A 21,340-nucleotide genomic window follows, 5' to 3' on the forward strand; every position below is an offset into this window, starting at 1 on the left:
TTCCCCCCACTGTGCCATCACTTTCCCCCCACTGTGCCATCACTTTCCCCCCACTGTGCCATCACTTTCCCCCCACTGTGCCATCACTTTCCCCCCACTGTGCCATCACTTTCGCCCCACTGTGCCATCACTTTCGCCCCACTGTGCCATCACTTTCGCCCCACTGTGCCATCACTTTCGCCCCACTGTGCCATCACTTTCCCCCCACTGTGCCAACAGTGCCATCACTCACGTTTTGCTGATTTTTTCCAGGCCGGTGACAGTCTCCGTGCTGCGAGCGTCCATGATTTGAAAGCCGCGCCTTCTTCTCAGCGTGTCCTGTGATAGGCGGAACACAAATTTTCCCAGCAGCGTCTCTGTTCTGTGTTCCGCCTATCACGGACGTCCTCTCGTCCGAGGATGAGAAGGCATCTGTGATAAGAGGAACACAGAACAGAGGCGCTGCTGGGAAGATTTGTGTTCCGCCTATCACAGGACACGCTGAGAAGAAGGAGCGGCTTTTAAAATCATGGACGCTCGCAGCACGTAGACTGTCACCGGCGTATAAGACGACCCCTGACTTTGGATGCATTTTTTTGCATCCAAAAAGTCGTCTTATACGCCGGAAAATACGGTAAATGATTCTCTGCAGATTAGTCAAATCTGCAACACGATAATTGTCCATTCAAAAAATAATAGGTGATTTACAGAAAATCACTGATCCCAAAACATGCCAGAACAAAACCAAAAATGTTGGCCAGTAGCCAGAATTGATTGAAACAGAATGACAGCCAGACAACTTGCATTTTTAGTAGAAAAGGTAAACAATGGTTGGATGCATGCTTCTCTAAGCAAATGTTTCCTTTGTCAAAGTTAAGATGTTGTGTAATGTAAAATATGGTGGGATAAAGCACACACTCCCCTATACTTTTCCTTGAAGTGCCCCACAAGCTGAACAAGAGAAATCTATTGATTGCCACACTAACCAGCATGGGTGGAGGGAGGAATCTTCCCTGCCGGTGATTGTATTCTGCACTTGTGGATGTCAGGCTACCAGAACAGTGGCTGCATCTAATTATATGTAGCTGCTGTTCAGCCAACAATTTTCTCCCTGACTCTTTTGAATCTTTAGGAATGTCTGGCAGTAGGGCGCTGACAGGGCCACTCCTGGCTCAAATTTTGTCTAGTTTATCAAGAATTATCCAAAATCCATTTTGTGTATTGCATAATCTTAATGAATATAGGGGACAGAACCTTTAACTATTAAAGTGATTGTAAAGGTTTGTGCTTTTTTGTTTTTTTTATAAAAACATGCTTATACTTGCCTCCACTGTGCAGTGATTTTGCACAGTGGCCCCGATCCTCCTTTTCTGGGGTCCCCCCACAGCGCTTCTGGCTCCTCCTCTTCTCAAGTGCCTCCATGGAAAGCCGCTCTCCCTGGTGGCACTTGTGCGGGCATGCTCCCGAGTCCTGCTGCTGTGTCCATTGACACAGACAGCAGGACTGTGTCCTGCCCCCCAGCTCCAGTGTCACTGGATTTCATTGACAGCAGTGGGAGCCAGTGGCTCCTGCTGCTATCAATCTATCCAATGAGGACCCCAGACAGCGGTTGGAGCTGCTGTGCTCGTCCCCATTGCTGGAAAGATCTGGTTCGGGTATGTAAAAGGGGGACTCTGGGGGGAAGCTGCATCACCAAAGGTTTTTCACCTTAATGCAGAGAATGCATCAAGGTGAAAAACCGTGAGGGTTTATAACCCCTTTACCACTTCAGCCCCAGACCATTTTGCTGGTCAATGACTGGACCATTTTTTGCGATTCGGCACTGCGTCGCTTTAACGGACAATTGCGCGATCGTGCGACATGGCTCCCAAACAAAATTGGCGTCCTTTTTTTTCACACAAATAGAGCTTTCTTTTGGTGGAATTTGATCACCTCTACGGTTTTAATTTTTTGCGCTATAAACAAAAATGGAGCGACAATTTTGAAAAAAAATGAATGTTTTTTACTTTTTGCTGTAATAAATATCCCCCAAAAATATATAAAAAAAAATGTTTTTCCTCAGTTTAGGCCGATACGTATTCTTCTACATATTTTTCGTAAAAAAAAATCGCAATAAGTGTTTATTGATTGGTTTGCGCAAAAATTATAGTGTCTACAAAATAGGGGATAGTTTTATGGCATTTTTATTAATATATATTTTTTTTGTACTAGTAATGGCGGTGATCAGCGATTTTTATCGGTACTGCGACCTTATGGCGGACACTTCGGACACTTTTATCAATTTTTTTTTTTAGCGATCAGTGCTATAAAAATGCATTGATTACTGTAAAAATGCCACTGGCAGGGAAAGGGTTAACACTAGGGGGAGAGGAAGGGGTTAATTATGTTCCCTAATGTGTGTTCTAACTGAAGGGGGGGTGGGACTGACTTGGGGAAATGACAGATCGCTTTTCATACATTGTATGAACAGACGATCAGTCATTTCTCCACCTGACAGGGACGGGAGCTGTGTGTTTACACACACAGCTCCCGGTTCTCGCTCTGTAACGAGCGATCGCGGGTGTGCGGCGGAGATCGCGCTGCCGGGCACACGCTATGGCACCAGGGGCGCCTCCAGCGGCCCACACACGTCCCTATTGGCTGGAATGCGAAATGACGTATAGCTGCGGCGGCTGGTCGGCTAGCGGTTCAATATTGTTTACATTATCAGTTTTTTTATATATCAATTTTGTCATGTCTAATAATTAATTTAGAAGAAGGAAAATCACCGCTCAAGGTGGGTCTGCTATAGGGTCATACACAGGTGTAGGATTCCAAGGGTGCTGGCAGTGCACTAGGCAAGCATTGGCGTAAAATAAAGGATGGATGGCCGCACTCCAAACCAAACAGGTTGTCTTTATTTAAACGAACAGCAAAAACATACCAGATCACAGCAACAGAAACGGGAGGATAACCAGCATGTTTTTGCTGTTCGTTTAAATAAAGACAACCTGTTTGGTTTGGAGTGCGGCCATCCATCCTTCATTTTACGCTAATAATTCATTTACATGTTTGTTACAATAATAATACTCTGAATTTATGTGCTGCTACTATTACTAAAAAAAATAATTATATTATTATTATTAAATAATAATAATATCAGAAATCTTACTGAATTTCAATTGAGGAACTGACTTTTAGCATTTTCTGATTTTGGTTTATTTAAATATTGTAAATTTTTTTGATGTTGACTACCGATTTTAATTTTAGAGAGAACACTATAGAAGAGTTATCTGTGTCCCCCGGTGAATTGTTCTTGCTTAGTGCCAAAGGTCAGAAGGTTCTGCAGCAAGTGAAACATTTTATGAAACAACATATTTTTCCAGCACAAGAGGTAGGTGCTCCTTGGAGAAGTCCTTTTATTTTATCTCAATCATGCTTATTATTTTCCATATTTGTTTTGGTCATTAAACAGTAAAGAACTGTTGGATTGTACATACTGTATATTTATAACTGTAGGCATTGGCACTGTTCTCTATGCAGTTCCATACACAGTTAACACAGATAATATGAAGGTAAATCCCCTTTTAGACAGTTGTCTCTGGAACAGTTGTCCCTACTTGAAGATTTCGGGCCAGATCCACGAAGCAGTTACGCTGGCGTTATCTATTGATACGCCACGTAACTGCTAGGTTGCTCCGGCGTATCTTTGTTTTGTATTCACAAAACAAGATACGCCTAAAGCTGGGCTAGATCCGACTGGCGTACGTCTTAGTACGCCGTTGGATCTAAGGTGCATATTTACGCTGGCCGCTAGGTGGCGCTTCCGTCGATTTCCGCGTCGAGTATGCAAATTGGCTCGATACGCGAATCCACAAACGTACGTCCGGCCGGCGCATTTTTTTACGTCGTTTCCGTAAGGCTTTTTTCGGCGTAACGTTACCCCTGCTATATGAGGCATAGCCAATGTTAAGTATGGACGTCGGGCCAGCGTCGAATTTTCCGTTGTGTACGTCGTTTGCATAAAACGTTCGCAAATAGGGCTTTGCGTAGAATGACGTTCACGTCGAAAGTATTGGCTTGTTGCGGGTTAATTTGGAGCATGCGCACTGGGATACCCCCACGGACGGCGCATGCGCCATTCAGAAAAAACGTCATTTACGTCGGGTTAAGACGTATTCACATAAAACACGCCCCCATCTCATCCATTTGAATTGCGTGCCCTTACTCCGACACAGTTACACTACGCCGCCGTAATTTACGGCGCAAATTCTTTATGGATACGGGAAATACGCTGTAAGTTACGGCGGCATAGTGTATCTGAGATACACTACGCCGGACGTAAAGAAGCGCCGCACTACGTGGATCTGGCCCTACCTCTCTATTCCTGTTCTGGTGTCGACTCATAATTTAGTATTTACTATAGATTTCAATCCTAGTGACAGTGGACTGATAGGGAGGTGACTCTCTCCAACTGCTTAAAATTTTTTTTTTTCAGAAAAATTGTTTTTGTATTAATCCTATTGTAATTACTCGGGTTTTACTTATTGATCGCCACTCGATTGCCGATCTCAAAAACAAATATATCTTGTATTCTGCCTTGATGGCATTTTCCATATTGCTTGTGGGCATGCGAAGCCCACAAGCACTATCCTCCAGGACATTGTGCAGCATTCTTGCGCATGCGCAGTATCAACGGCTCGCAGCGCCGTACACTTCAGATGTTGCCATCACAACGGGCGTCTTCGTCAGAAGTGCCTGCCCTGTTGTGATGGCAACGAAGCCCTCAGCGCTGCCCACTGCAGGAGCACCAGAAAAACAGGCGCCAAAGGAAATTACGTCAGGCGCCACAGAAAGGAAGTGGCAGAATACAAAGGACCACATAGCAACAGTGCTGAAGAGGTGAGCAAAAAAAATGTCAAATGTTTTTGCTTATGCATAATGCTGTAGATTTATGCAAAGTTGTTGTTGTTTGGTGGAACGCCGCTTTAATGAGAGATCTCCCTTTTTACAAACAACAGGAAAACACTGTGTAAACACTGCATGCTCTTGAAGGTAACAGATGCTGTATCTACAAAGGAAGCCATAGTTGTCACTCATGCTGAACTATAAACATATCTTTTTCGTGATTACATAGAGGGGTGGATTCATAGTACACAAGGCAGATAAGTTTGTTTTGTGCTTTCAGTTCATCAACAGGAAGCGAAAAAGGACAATATATTTTTGGCAAGATCAACAGTTATTTTCTGGACTTGCTAAAAATGTTCTTGGCCTACAGAAAACTAAAAACGAATGCAGTCAAATCTAAGGACTGGGAAGCTGAATTATATTACATTTTTGTTTTTGGATTTAGTTACTCTTTCACCAGCAACCAAGGTAGTACTTTGTACTGTGGCTGTGTACATGCACTATATTGTATTTATGTACTAAGCTTTATCATTTTCCTTTACCTTATCTTCGTGGAGGTAACCTGAGAAGTAGAAAGCAAACCTTTGCTCTAAATGAAGTGCATATGTGTGTCTTGTGTTGTCAAGATTTTTGATTGCCCACTGTTTGTTATTTTATATGTATATTCTATTTGTCTGTAATCTTCAATATATGTCAGGATCAGTCTTGTTTCATCTCAGACTCTAGTAATGAGATCTGCACTTTATTTTATTATTCATGCAACCTGACATGTCAATTGTCTTATCAGGGTCTGGTAAATTGTTTGATTTTATTTATTTTCTATTACAAAGAATGCAGCAATTGAAGTAACACGTCTAGTATTACAGTTAAAGAAATGCAACAGTAGTCCCTTTTTAGATATAAGAGGTTATTGTGTGCTTCAGCCCATAGGACCTGAAATATCAGTTGAGAGTGAACCAGTCCTTTAAAGAGTGGCTAATGTGTCTCCCTTGTTCTTTACAGATAACTGTAGTAGGTAGAGATAACTGTAGTAGGTACAGTATTTGCACACAAGATTGTGAACAGCTTTCCATTGCACCTATATGCGCTTTTTGGACATCCCATGCCAAAACCATAGGCATTAATCTGGAGTTGATCCTTCCTTGTGTTGCTTTAACCACCTCCACTCTACTGAAAAGGTGTTCCACAAAATTGTGGCATGTGTTTGTGGAAACTTTTGGTTTGCCCTTAAAAGAGTTCAAAGAGAACGCAAAAGAGTATTTGTGAGATCAGGTATTGATGTTGGATGAGAAGACATGGCATACAGCCAGCATTCCCTTCATCCCAAAAGTGTTGAGGTTACTGCTGTGTTCAGTAGTGTTGAGGTTAGGTTTGTGTTCAGTATGGTTGAGGTTAGGTTTGTGTTCAGTAGGGCTGAGGTTAGGGTCGTGTTCAGTATGGTTGAGCTTAGGGTTGTGTTCAGTAGGGTTGATGTTAGGTTTGTGTTCAGTATGGTTGAGGTTAGGGTTGTGTTCAGTAGGGTTGAGGTTAGGATTGTGTTCAGTATGGTTGAGGTTAGGTTTGTGTTCAGTAGGGTTAAGGTTAGGGTCATCTTCAGTATGGTTGAGGTTAGGGTCGTGTTCAGTATGGTTGAGGTTAGGGTTGTGTTCAGTAGGGTTGATGTTAGGATTGTGTTCAGTATGGTTGAGGTTAGGTTTGTGTTCAGTAGGGCTGAGGTTAGGGTCGTGTTCAGTATGGTTGAGGTTAGGGTCGTGTTCAGTATGGTTGAGGTTAGGTTTGTGTTCAGTAGGACTGAGGTTAGGGTCGTGTTCAGTAGGACTGAGGTTAGGGTCGTGTTCAGTATGGTTGAGGTTCGGTTTGTGTTCAGTAGGGCTGAGGTTAGGGTCGTGTTCCGAAAGGTGAGGTTAGGGTTGTGTTAAGCAGAGTTGAGGTTAGGGTCGTGTTCAGTAGGGTTGAGGTTAGGGTCGTGTTGTAAGCCACTCATGTTTCTCCAAATCAAGCTCCACCAAACCATGTATTTTTTGAGCTAGAATTGTGCAAAGGGGCACAATCCTTTTGAAACATTAAAGGACGTTGTAAAAGTGCACCTTGACACGTGTTATGTCAATGGTGTCTTTTTTCAGGACGTTTCGTTCAAAAGTTCAAATAGCCAGGCTTACTCAAAGTGTGAGTTTTATTTGTATCTCACTTGGCATCAACTTGTGAATACATACAAAGTTCAAATCTTCATACAGCTTGATGTAGTAAAACAAAAGATATTAGGAATAAAAGCTTAAAAGAAAATACAGGAAAAGATTCAGCTTCTAGCTTCTTCTGTTGTGAGAGAGGTGTCTGTTAGAACAGCTGTTTGTGAGGTAGGCTCTGTACAGGGCCTAAAGTAAACACAGGGGGCCAGATTCACAAAGAGATACGACGGCGTATCTCCTGATACGCCGTCGTATCTCTGAGATCCGACGGTCGGATCTATGCGACTGATTCATAAGAATCAGTTACGCATAGATCTCCCTTAGCTCCGACTGGTGTAAGTGACTTACATCGTCGGATCTTAGAATGCAATCTTCCGCTGTCCGCTAGGTGGCGTTTCGTGTTTTACTCGCGACGAATATGCAAATGAGAAGATACGCCGATTCAGAAACGAACGCCCGCCCGTCGCTTTTTTTTACGGCTTTCGGCTTTTTCCGGCGGATAGTTACCCCTGCTATATGAGGGGTAGCTAATGTTAAGTGTGGCCGTCGTTCGCGCGCCGAGTTTCAAATTTTTACGTCGTTTGCGTAAGTCGGTCGCGAATACGGATGGCCGGAATTTACGTTGCTGCCAAAAACAATGACGTCCTAGCGACGTCATTTGGAGCATGCGCACTGGGAAATATCGCCGGCGGCGCATGCGCAGTTAAATCGGCGCGGGGATGCACCTGATTTAAATTGTACACTCCCCCTAGCCGCGGAATTTGAATTCCGCCGGGGGAGTTACGATCCGCCGGCGCAAGTTTGGAGGTAAGTGCTTTGTGAATACTGCACTAGCCTCGCAAAATTGCGCCGGCGGATCGTAAATCGCATAGATTACGCAGATCTAAATGAGATCTAATCTATGCGAATCTAGCCCAGTGTCTTTCTTAGGCCGCGTACACACGGTCGTTCCAAACTGATGAGAATGGTCCGACGGGCCATTTCCATCGGTTCACCGCTGAAGTGGCCTGACGGTCTGATGTGCGTACACACCATCGTTCAAAAAACCGATCGGGTCAGAACGCAGTGATGTCAAACACACGACATGCTGAATAAAATGAAGTTCAATGCTTCCAAGCATGCGTCGACTTGATTCTGAGCGTGCGCTGGTTTTGAACCGATGCTTTCTGTACTAACCATCGGTTTGGACCGATCGGGCAGCGGGCCATCGGTTCGATTTTGAAGCATGTTTTAAAATTTTGGACCGAAGGACAACAGACAGATGGGCTAAACACGGTCGGTTTGGACCGATGAAACAACCTCGGTCCATTCTCATCGGTTTTGTCCGACCGTGTGTACGCGGCCTTAGAGTGTGGTAATGTGTTTTCCTTCTGAGTGTATGGTAGAAGGAATCATGTGTAGTGTTTGTTATCCTATTCCCAAATCTATATGTCAGCTAAATACAAAGTTAACACCCTTTCTTGCATAGATGCTTTATATGGCTTTAATCTATAGTTAAATTACATAACTGCACCCATTGTCCTGACATGGTTAACTCCAAAATAGAGATTACAACTTATCCCCATATTTGTCTAATTCACTTTGCCGAAAGCTGACCTGTCTTTTAGGCTGCTTTGATTGACCACTACTTACAACAGTTTCCTATAAAAAACCATAGTGTTGACCTTCTGTTAAATGCCAAATTCTTACAATAGATATAGGGCTAGATTCACAGAGAGTTACGCCGGCGTATCGGTAGATACGCCGTCGTAACTGTGAATCTACGCCGTCGTAAATTTAAGCGTATTCTGGAAACCAGATACGCTTAAATTAGGCTAAGATACGAGCGGCATAAGTCTCCTACGCCGTCGTATCTTAGGGTGCATAATTACGCTGGCCGCTAGGTGGCGCTTCCGTCGATTTCAGCGTAGAATATGCAAATTAGCTGGATATGCCAATTCAGAAACGTACGTGCTCCCGTCGGATTTTTTTAAGTCGTTTGCGTAAGGCTTTTTCCGGCGTAACGTTACTCCTGCTATATGAGGCATAGTCAATGTTAAGTATGGACGTCGTTCCCGCGTCGAATTTTGAAAATTTTACGTTGTTTGCGCAAGTAGTTCGCGAATAGGGCTTTGCGTAGATTACGTTCACGTCGAAAGCATTGACTATTTGCGACGTGATTAGTAGCATGCTCACTGGGATACGTTCACGGCCGGCGCATGCGCCGTTCGTGAGAAACGCCATTTACGTGGGGTCATGTTTTTTATTTACATAAAACACGCCCACCTCTTGACAATTTGAATTCGGCGCGCTTACGCCGGCAGATTTACGCTACGCCACCGCAATTTACGGAGCAAGTGCTTTGTAAATACTGCACTTGCCTCTCTAAATTGTGGCGGCGTAGCGTAAATAACATACGCTACGCCCGCACAAATTTACGTCGCCGTACCTGAATCTAGCCCATATTCTTTAGGTTCCAGAAGTTCTGTACCAAAACTTAAATGCATAATCAACTCATAATTGAATATATATATATATATATAAATATATCACTTCAAACAAACTCTAAATAATTAAATAACAATATCAAATAACTAGCTAAGTTATGAATTATCTATGATTTTTCTTTATAAGCATGTAAAGACATAAAGACAAGTATTTCTGGTTCAGCTATGACGCATGAACTCTGTGTGTATTCTTCTCTGTGAACCTGCTGACCCGCTGACCTCAAGTCAAACCTTGGACACTGGAGAACAACTGTGACAAAAGCTGACATTCAAACCTAACTATTTCAAGATCTATCTTATGCCAAGTCGAGTAAAACTCAAAAGTTAAAGAGGAACTCAACCAGCAAACTAGAGATCTTGGTTTAAAAAGCCAAATTAATGTAATTATTCTACAGACGTTCCCTAATCTATTGCACAGCCCAAAATTTTGAACAAAACCAAAATTGTTTAAAATGTCTTTATATGCCATAGCATTACCAGTACCTCTTCACTGGAAACATCTGGAAGGTGTCCACTTATGTTTAACTATATAGTATAGGTGTGATAGTCAGTTGTCCACAAACGTTTGGCTATATATTGTATTTTAGGTTGCCTTGGCCCATAAGAAGAATGTATGCACATGTTTATCGCTTTCTTTTTATTTAGCAAACTGAATTAATTTTTCTATTTTAGGAGTTTTTGGAGTATTATATTAAAAATGAAAACTCTCCTCTAAGATGGAAGAAGCCTGCAATCTTGGAAAAGCTCAAGGTACATCACCACTTATTGTTTTATATTGGAGCTTTACACATTGCAGACCTGCATGTTTTGGTACTACACTATTGTTTGATTAGAAGTATGATTCTTTTAAAGTGATTGCAATTCCTTAAGTTTTTGTTTTTTAAATAACAAACATCTTGGCCCAGATTCAGAGAGCAATTGCGCCTGCGTAACCATAGTTACGCAGCGCAATTGCTTAGTTGCCCAGGCGTAACGAGTTCTCCTGATTCAGAGAGCTCGTTACGCCGACTGCAGCCTAAAATCTGCGTGGCATAAGGCTCTTATGCCACGCATATCTTAGGCTGCATTCTAGCGATGACCGCTAGGGGGCGCTCCGATTGTGATCAGTGTATAGTATGCAAATTGCATACTAACACCGATTCATAACGTTGTGCGAGCCCTGCGTACGCAAATTACTTAGTTTGCGTACGTCGGGTTTTGCGTAAGGTTGCACATCCTAATAGCAGGCGCAGCCAATGCTATAGGATACCCGTCGTTCCCGCGTCGCGACGTTCGAAATTTACGTGATTTGCGTAAGTGATTCGTGAATGGCGCTGGACGCCATTCACGTTCACTTTGAAGCAAATGACGTCCTTGCGACATCATTTGCCGCAATGCACGTCGGGAAAGTTTCCCGGCGGAGCATGCGCTCTACGCTCGGCGCGGGAGCGCGCCTAATTTAAATGATTCCCGCCCCCTACGGGATCATTTACATTAGGCGCCCTTACGCAGGGCCAGTTTACACAGCGCCTCTGCAATTTACGGAGATACTGCTCCGTGAATCGCGGGTAGCGCAGTAAATTTGCGGGGGCGCAGGGCAAAAACGCTGCCCTGTGCCTCCGTAAGAAAGGGGCACATTCTACCTGAATCTGGGCCCTTGTACTTAACTGCTTTGAGCAACAGTCTTGCACAGAGCAGCCCTGATCCTCCTTTTCTCGGATCAACTACCAGTACTCTAAGGCCTCGTACACATGATAGGATAGCCAGAGGACAACGGTCTAAAAGACCGTTTTCATCAGTCCAAACCGATCGTGTGTGGGCCCCATAGATTATTTAACCTTCGGTTAAAAAATAGACAACTTGCTTTAAAATGTAACCTATGGATTGGTAAACGATAGGTCAAAACCGATCGTTAGAATGCACAACCATCGGTTAAAAATCCACACATGCTCAGAATCAAGTCGACGCATGCTTGGAAGCATTGAACTTCGTTTTTTCAGCACGTCGTTGTGTTTTACTTCACCGCGTTCTGACACGATCGGTTTTTTAACTGATGGTGTGTAGGCGCGACGGACCATCAGTCCTTCAGACTGTTGTCCTCTGGTTAACCTATCGTGTGTACGAGGCCTGACACTATCGAGTGCCCACCATAACAGTTGCTATGGGGACACTCGTGTTGGCTCCTTCTGAGCCTGCTCTGTGTGTCAATAAACGCACAGAATGTGGCTCTGCCCCGCCCCCGCTCTCTCCTCATTGGCTATAATTGACAGCAGCTGTCTCTGAGCCTACGAGGAGGGAGAGAGCTGAGAGAGGCGCTGCCCTTGTGCACAGCTCTGGACTGAGATCAGGCTCTGGTAATTATAAGGGGGTGTCGCGGGGGGAACTGCACTCAGAAGGTTTTTGCAGAGAATGCATTAAGGTAAAAAAACATCATCCTTTAGAACCACATTGAGGATTTTATGCTTAGTTTTGTATACAAACATAATGACACAAAACTGGAGCAGCTGTGCAAGGCATTTATTATGGTATTTATATAGTGCGACAATTTACACAGCACTTTACATCTATATTGTACATTCACATCAGCTCCTGTCCTCAAGCTTACAATCTAAGGTCACTAGGTCAGATTCATAAACAAACATACTAGGGCCAAATTGGACAGGAGACAATTAACCTACCAGCATGTCTTTGGAGTGTGGAAGGAGACCAGAATACCCGGAGGGAAATACATGCAGGCACAGGGAGGACATGCAAACTCCGGGCAGGTAGGGCAGTGGCTGGTATTTGAACCAATGACCCTAGTGCTGCCAGGCAAAAGTGGTAACCACTTAGCCACTGTGCCGAGAAGCTAATTGGTTGCCATGCGCAGTTGCTCCAGATTCTGTCAGCTCCGGTTTTTCGAAATTTCCCGCAATGTATGGTCATTAACTTTTAATATAAACTGCTGTATTTACATTATAATAAAGGCAATTTTAAAGCTATAATCTATGATCACACCATGGACGTGTTTTCAGATATGTAACAACATGCACCTTTTATAGCATTACTTCCATTTGGAAGGCTGTAGGGTGCCCATAGAAGTCCAGATCTCTCACTGAGAGAGCTAATGATGAAAGACCTCGCTATCCCTGTCCTGATATCAGATCAGCAACATCTTCTGGGACACGGACCCATGCAGCATTTGCCTGCAGTGCATAAAGCAAAAAGGAACAATTGTGTATTTGTCGCAGTGATGCTAGGAACGTTTTGCAGGCAGTAAGGATCCCTACACTGACAATGGAAGTTTTTTTTTTACCTTAAAGTGGAGGTTCACCCTATAAAAAATTTCTAACATTAGATCCAGCCCAGTTCTGCATATAAAATTACACTGACCTTTTTTTTTCGTAGATAGCGTTTAGCTGTGGAATCATCGCGGCTTCCAGGTAGAGAATCCCACGGGAGTGGGCATTCCTATTGACATGCCAATTGATTGACATGCTAAACGACGGCGCACACAGCGCGTCACGACTTCCCGAAAGAAGCTCGGGTCGGCTCTATTCGGCGCCGGTGCGCAGGCGCCGAATAGAGCCGAGCTGACCCGAGCTTCCTTCGGGAAGTCGTGACGCACTGTGTGCGCCGTCGTTTAGCATGTCAATCAATTGGCATGTCAATAGGAACGCCCACTCCCGCGGGATTCCCTACCCGGAAGCCGCTATGAATTCCACAAATTCCACGGCTAAACGCTATCTACGGGGAAAAAAAAAAAAAAGGTCAGTGTCATTTTATATGCAGAACTGGGCTGGCTCTAGTTAGAATTTTTTTATAGGGTGAACCTCCACTTTAAAATGATACTAAACATACACTGTAATTTACCACTGTGTATACAACTACGTGTGACTTTATAGTAACGTGGATTGTACAGATAAGGAGGAGGAAATGTACAGCTTAGAAGGGAACTGAAACGGGAGCATGCTCAGTAGATGTGGCAATGGCCAGTCTGTACAATTTCAGGCTGCAGTGGGGACACAGACAAGAAGGGATGATTTTTTGCAATCTACAAAAAAGAAAACTGCCCTAGTGGCTAAGTGAGTGTGCACATAATGTGTTATAGCATGTGTTGATGGTTTATAATAATTTAGGTTTAATGACACTTTAATGCAGAGGATGAATTAACTGCGACCACAGTACACAGAGGCAGAGCGGAGATCTGCCTATGTAAATAAGGCAGATTCCCATTCTGACAGGAGACATCATGGAGATCTACCATTCCCAGTGATCGGAAACAGCGATCTCTGTGGTTTTCCAGTGAGCCCAGCCCCCACACAGTTAGAACACACAGGGAACACAGTCAACACTTTGATCGCCCCCTAGTGTTAACCCCCTTCCCTGCCAGTGTCATTTATACATTGATCAGTGCATTTGCTTTATCGTACACCACGGGACACAGAGCCATATTCATTAAATAATGGGTTATATGCCCACCAGAGGTGATTGGACACTGGCACAACCAATGAGAGACAGTTCCCCTCCATATAGCCCCTCCCATCCGGGGAGTACCTCAGTTTTTTCACCAGTGTCTAAGGATTGGACATGTGGAGAAGTGCTAAGGGAAGCTCAAAGAACCCTTTGAGGGCTAGAAGAGCTAGACTGTCGGGTCCATCCAGGATGCTAAATTATTTAAGCCAAAATTGGATCCGGGCCTCACGTATGAGGCGTTGCCTGTAATCTCTCTCTTTGGAGGACTGGGCTCTGAAGTTCCAGCACTTTGGCTACTGCAGCTAAAAGGCCTGGTCAGAGTCTTTTACATGGCCCAGAGAAGAGGTATCCTTTAAATAGGAACCCATACCCCTTAAGGTTGGCACACAAAGCCCGCGGAGATGGGTGAAGATTGGGACTGTCTGTAAAGGCAGTTAAACCCTGCTGTGGGGATAAGGTAAGGGAAAAGGAAGCCTAAACTTTATTAGGACCTTTTTTTCCGAAAATGTTTTTAGAGAAGTGTCTTCTCAAGTTTGGCCACCGGAGGGAGTAATAGTCTTGAACTTGCTCACCTTAAGCCACAGACACCACAAGCACGCTTTCTGCTGCAGAGCTCTGCATCATACCACTCTTATCTTCCCTAAAAGGGGACGAAAAATGCCAGGAAAGGCACAGGGAAGGTCCCCCATGCCTCCAGGCAGCCACCCCAGCTGTCTAGGTCGCCCGGGGGCGCGCTTTAGCAGAAATGAAACCGGAAGCGCGCACGGGATGCAGAATTTGAAAATGGCGCCCAGATAGGAGCCAGAGGCAGCAAGAAAGACAGCAGCAGCTCTCTCTCGGGACACAGCAGCTTGGGGACATGTAAGCTACAGTGGGGATCGAAAGTTTGGGCACCCCAGGTAAAAATTTGTATTAATTTGCATAACGAAGCCAAGTAAAGATGGAAAAATCTCCAAAAGGCATCAAATTACAGATTAGACATTCTTATAATATGTCAAAAAAAGTTCGATTTTATTTCCATCATTTACACTTTCAAAAATTACAGAAAACAAAAAAAATGGCGTCTGCAAAAGTTTGGGCAGCCTGCAGAGTTAATATCTTGTACTGCCCCCTTTGGCAAGTATCACAGCTTGTAAACGCTTTTTGTAGCCAGCCAAGAGTCTTTCAATTCTTGTTTGAGGTATCTTTGCCCATTCTTCCGTACAAAAGTCTTCCAGTTCTTTGAGATTTCTGGGCTGTCTGTCACGCACTGCTCTTTTAAGGTCTATCCATAGATTTTCAATTATGTTGAGGTCAGATGATTGTGAAGGCCGTGGCAAAACCTTCAGTTTACGCCTCTTGATGTAATCCCCTGTGGATTTTGAGGTGTTTTTAGGATCATTATCCATTTGTAGAAGCCATCCTCTCTTTAACTTCAGCTTTTTCACAGATGGCATCAAGTTACCATCCAAAATTTGTTGAAATTTTATTGAATCCATTTTTCCTTCTACTTGTGAAATGTTCCCTGTGCCACTGGCTGCAATACAACCCCAAAGCATGATTGATCCAACCCCATGCTTAACAGTTGGACAGAGGTTCTTTTCATTCAATGATGTGCCCTTTCTTCTCCAAACGTACCTTTGCTCATTCTGGCTAAAAAGTTCTATTTTAACCTCATCGGTCCACAGAACTTGTTTCCAAAATGCATCAAGCTTGTCTATATGTTCATTTGCAAAGTTCAAACGCTGATTTTTGTGGTGAGGACGTTGAAGAGGTTTTCTTCTGATGACTCTTCCATGAAGACCATATTTGTACAAGTATCTCTTTATAGTGGAATAGTGTACCACAACTCCAGTGTCTGCCAGATCTTTCTGGAGGGTTCGTGCAGTCAAACGTGGGTTTTGAATTGCTTTTCTCACAATCCTGCGAGCTGTTCTGTCTGATATTTTCCTTGGTCTTCCAGATCTTGCTTTAACTTCCACTGTTCCTGATGACTGCCATTTCTTAATTACATTCCGACCAGAGGATATTGACATCTGAAAATGCTTTGCTATCTTCTTATAGCCTTCTCCAGCTTTGTGAGCGTCAACTATTTTCAGTTTCAGCTTTCTAGATAACTGCTTAGAAGAACCCATGGTGCTGATTGTTGGGGCAAGGTCAGATAAGTCTGGGCATTTAAAACCTTTGAGATTGACATCACCTGGTCTTCCCAGACAATGATTGAGAACAATCCATGACACTGGCAGGTCTCAGCTTTGCAAAGGGGGCAGTGCATGCTATAAATTCTGCAGGGTGCCCAAACTTTTGCAGACGCCATTTTTTTGTTTTCTGTAATTTTGAAAGCGTAAATGATGGAAATAAAATCTAACTTTTTTTGACATATTATAAGAATGTCTAATCTGTAATTTTATGCCTTTTGGAGATTTTTCCATCTTTCCTTGGCTTCGTTATGCACATTAATACAAATTTTGTATGTGGTTGGTGAGCATTACCAAAGAGAGACACCTACTCTTTGCATGAAACTGTGTGTTTAAGTTGCATACTTAAAGTGGTTGTAAACCCACTTTTTGTACTTTTACCTACAGGTAAATGACTTATGACTTTTCCCTTACAGGAGGAAAAAAATAAAAAAATTTCATGCGGGTTTACAACCGCTTTAATGTAAATTGCTAAACTGAGCACAGTAGTGTAGGCATTTTGGTACCTTGACTTGTTGCTCTGAAAAATGTCTTCCCTTAAGAAAGGTTCAGGGGCTAAAAGTAAGAAGGCAACACCGCCCGAGACAGGGGGTTCTACCCGTGCCTGTTCGGTACCATCCTCTCCAGTAAGCCTTGATTTGCCCATCCATTGCCACTTTCAGGATTCTCTCCGGTGGCACCTGGGCCTGCATATGTCACTAAAGACACTTTTGCAGCAGCCATGGAGAAATTGGAAGCAAAGATTGCTACTTTAATCGCTAAGTCCTCACAAAGGGACAAAAAGCGAAGCAGATCTCCTTTGTTTCATTAGATCCTCTGTCAGAAAGATCTGAAGAGGAGAAGGAGGAAGATGAGGCTATACCTGCAGAGGACAGGTATGAGGAGTCAGAGGAGCCTTTCTTTGCTTCCTAGATGCTAAGATCACAGGTGCAATGTTATGCTGAAGCAGTACGTTCTGCATCCAGGCTGTCTCCCTCTGATTTTTTAGAATCACCTGTCTCCTCTCTAGGTTCATTAAAATCCCTGCAGAGTTCAGGCTCTTTTCCAGTTCATCCACTGCTAAAGAAGCTGATTTACACAGACTGGTTACACCCAGACAAGTGCTTCTCTCCTCCAAAGAAATTTGAAATTCTTTACCCCATGGAGGAGGAATTTACCAAGAAGTGGAGTTTGCCTGCAGTAGATGCAGCCATATCTTCTGTGAATAAAAACCTGACTTGTCCAGTAGAGGACGCACAGGTGTTCAAGGACCCTTCAGAAATAATGCTGGGATCCTTATTGAAATCCTCCTTCTTACAAGCAGGTGCAGTTGCACAACTTGCTGTAGCTGCAGTGGGTATGTGTAAAGGAGGGACTTAAGAAGTTGTCCAGAAATTTTCCCAAAGCCTCGTGTTTTACAATAGATGCTATGAGAGATTCGATCCAGCAAGCATCTCGTCTTACACTCCAGTTGGTACATATGCGCAGAGTCCTTTGGTTAAAGCACTGGTCTGCTGAACTGCCATGCAAAAAACTTTTAGCAAGTTTTCCTTTTCATGGTGAATGCCTCTTCGGAGAAGAGTTGGAGAAATATAAACTGGCAGACAGAAATACAGGACAGATGGGTAGTATCCTTGGGGTACAAACTGGAATTTCAAGAAATCCCACCTTCCCAGTTTCAAAGCTCAGGACTCTCCAAAGTTCCTCTAAAAAGAGCGTCCTTTTTTCAAAGGATTGGATCATCTACTGTCCCAAGGGATAACAGCCTATCTAGACGATCTACTTGTAATAGATCAGTCCGTGGCAGGATTAGACCACACAGTGCTTACCACTATAAAATAACTGGAGCACCTAGGATGGATTGTAAACTTACAAAGATCTGCTCTACAAGCCCAAAGAGGGGTAGAGTATCTGGGCATGATCATAGACACAGCCCAAAGTCGGGTATTCTTACCAGAATCAAAGATCAAGTTGCTAAAGGACCTAATCCACAAGGTCAAGGCAAAGAAAAGACCTTCAATCCGCCTTTGCATGCGACTATTGGGCAAGATGGTAGCCTCTTTCGAGGCCGTCCCTTATGCCCAGTCCCATTCGAGACTACTTCAAGGCAGCATTCTAGCCACCTGGAACAAAAAGATCCAAGCTCTGGACTTACCCATGCACCTGTCCTCTCAGGTGCGCCAAAGCTTCAGTTGGTGGTTACAGACCAAGAACTTGCAGAAAGGAAGATCCTTTCTCCCTATCACCTGGAGAGTGATATCTACAGATGCCAGCCTAATGGCTGGGGAGCTGTGTGGGAAGAAGCTTCAGCCCAGGGAAGCTGGGCCAAAATCTAAAGAAGTCTGTCCATCAACATACTCGAATTACGGGCAGTTTACTTGGCCCTCAAGACCTGGACAAGCAGGTTAGACGGTCACCCAATTGGGATTCAATCTGACAATGCTACAGCAGTAGCTTACATCAATGACCAAGGAGGTGCCCGCACTCAGGGCGCCCAGAAGGAGGTGAATCGCAGTCTAAAATGGGCAGAAGAACAGGTGCCTTGTCTATCTGTAATCTTTGTTCCAGGGGTAGAGAACTGGCAAGCAGACTGAGTTTCCAGCAACTTTTACCAGGAGAGTGGTCTCTTCACCCCGAGATCTTTCAGGCCATATGCCAGAGATGGGGAAAACCCGGATAAAGACCTGTTAGCCTCCAGATTCAACAGAAAGTTGGACAAATTTGTGTCCAGGACAATCGATACTCTGGCCTACGGATCGGATGCGCTTATGGTCCCATGGAATCAGTTTCATTGATCTATGCATTCCCTCCGATAGGAGGAGGATCAAAGAGGAAAAGATCTCTGTAATCTTAGTGGCCCCAGATTGGCCCAGAAGACCTTGGTACGCTGAGATCATAAAGATGGCGGTAGGAACATCCTGGAAGCTTCCGCTTCGCCACGACCTGCTGTCGCAAGGTCCAGTGTTCCATCCATCCTTCCTTACAAACGCTAAGTTTGACGGTTTGGCTGCTGAAACCCACATTCTGAAGAAGAAAGGGTTTGCAGGCCCAGTGCTTTCTACACTTATTTATGCCAGAAAACCAGCCTCCAGACTGATTTACTTTAGAGTCTGGGAAGCATATGTTGCGAAACCAACAAATGGAATCCTCAAAGATATGACATAAGCAGGATTCTTGCCAGCTAGGAGTGGATATGAAACTAGCCCTTAGTACAATTTAGGGTTAAATATCAGCTCTATCAGTCTTCTTTCAAAGACTACTGGCATCTCATTCCCTAGTCTGGGCCTTCATTCAGGGGGTACTACGGATCAATCCGCCAGTCAAGTCTCCTTTCTGCCCATGGGATCTGAATTTAGTATTATCTGTGTTGCAGAAGCAACAGTTTGAACCTATTCGCCACACTTTTAAACAGGAAATTGGCGTTTTTGGTTGCTATCTCTTCAGCTAGAAGAGTATCTGAATTAGCAGCTCTTTCTTGCAAGGAGCCTTATTTATTTTGTCATAAAGACAAAATTGTACTGCGACCCCATCCTGCCTTTTTACCTAAGTTGGTGTCGGCTTTTCATTTAAATCAGGACATTTTCCTACCTTCTTTCTTTTCGAATCCGCAGACAGCAGAGGAAACAGTGGGCATTTGGCGCCTAATTAAGCTCAAAAATCAATCAATCACACTCTCTAGATCTTATGAGAGCTGTAAAGGTGTATCTGCAGACAATCACTCAGATACGCAAGACAAATATTTTGTTTATTTTGCCGGATGATCCCAAGAAAGGGACAAGCGGTGTCAAGATCCACTATCTCCAGGTGGATCCGACAGACGATTTTTTTAAGCCTATGGTTTAAAGGATAGGACCCCTCCTTTTTCTGTTAAGGCGCACTCAACCAGGGCGATAAGTGCTTCATGGGCAGTGCACCACCAGGCTTCGGTGACCCAGATCTGCAAGGCTGCAACTTGGTCTTCAGTCCACACATTTTCTAAATTTTATCAGATAGATGTGACAGGACATGAGGATGTCGCCTTTGGGCGAAGTGTGCTGCAGGCGTCAGTATAGAGCTTCTTGTCCATGGTGGTCTGCCTGATCTGTGTCTTCCCCCCCCCCCCCCCTTTTATATAGGGCATTGCTTTGGGACATCCAATTATGTAATGAATATGGCTCTGTGTCCTGTGGTGTACGATAAAGAAAACATGATTTTTATAACAGCTTACCTGTAAAATCCTTTTCTTGGAGTACACCACGGGACACAGAGGTCCCCCCGTTCTTAAAGGGAACCTTATTGCTTTGCTACAAAATTAAGGTACTCCCGGGATAGGAGGGGCTATATGGAGGGGAACTGTCTCTGATTGGTTGTGCCAGTGTACAATCACCTATGGTGAGCATATAACCCATTATGTAATGAATTTGGCTCTGTGTCCCATGGTGTTCTCCAAGAAAAGGATTTTACAGGTAAGTTGATATTAAAATCCTGTTATTTTAGCACTGATCAATGTAATAATGTTACTGGTCCCCAAAAAGTGTCACTTGGAGTCAGATTTGTCTGCCGCAATGTCAGTCCCGCTAAAAATCGCAGATCGCCATCACCAGTAAAAACATAAAAAAAAAAAAGTCCATAAATCTTTGCCATAGTTTGTAGATGCGATAACTTTACTTTCGCGCAAACCAATCAATATATACGTATTGCGATTTATTTTTTTATTTTTACCAAAAAAATTTAGAAGAATATATATTGACCTAAACTGATGAAGAATTTTTTTTTTATAGATATATATATATATATATATATATATATTGGATATATTGGATAGATATATATATTTTCCATATATTTTATAGCAGAAAGTAAAAAATATTGTTTGAGTACAACGTCGCATGACCGCGCAATTGTCAGTACCAGTACCGTATCATAAAAAATGGCCTGCTCATTAAGGGGGTAAAACTTTCCAGGGGCTGAAGTGTTTAGGGTAAAAGACCTTTCCAGTTGCCTGTTGTTTGACCCTTGTATTCATTTAATTTAGGGGTTGCGTTTTCATTGTTTAGTTTAGAGCATGTTCTATAGCATTATTAGACATTGAAGATTACATTGTGGCACTGACTAACCAAATATTTCACAGATGGACAGTAACCTATTTTGGTGTAAATACTGTACATCCTTTTTGTGCAGCTTTAGGCCAGTGACAGGTACCTGATACCAATAACAATTGTCTTTATTCTGC

At 43.5% G+C, this 21,340-nt stretch overlaps 1 protein-coding gene across 1 annotated transcript in view; it reads left to right on the forward strand.

The window, feature by feature from the left end:
- The window catches only part of ACAD11 (acyl-CoA dehydrogenase family member 11), a 164,296-nt gene that overhangs the window by 29,820 nt on the left and 113,136 nt on the right, over positions 1 to 21,340 (forward strand). Inside the window, exons 9-10 of the mRNA XM_040353109.1 lie at positions 3,229 to 3,352; positions 10,211 to 10,288. Of these exons, the coding sequence (XP_040209043.1) occupies positions 3,229 to 3,352; positions 10,211 to 10,288 (202 nt within the window). The remainder of the gene's footprint in view (positions 1 to 3,228; positions 3,353 to 10,210; positions 10,289 to 21,340) is intronic.

This window comes from Rana temporaria, chromosome 5 (genome assembly GCF_905171775.1).
Source record: "Rana temporaria chromosome 5, aRanTem1.1, whole genome shotgun sequence".
Lineage (NCBI taxonomy): Eukaryota > Metazoa > Chordata > Amphibia > Anura > Ranidae > Rana > Rana temporaria.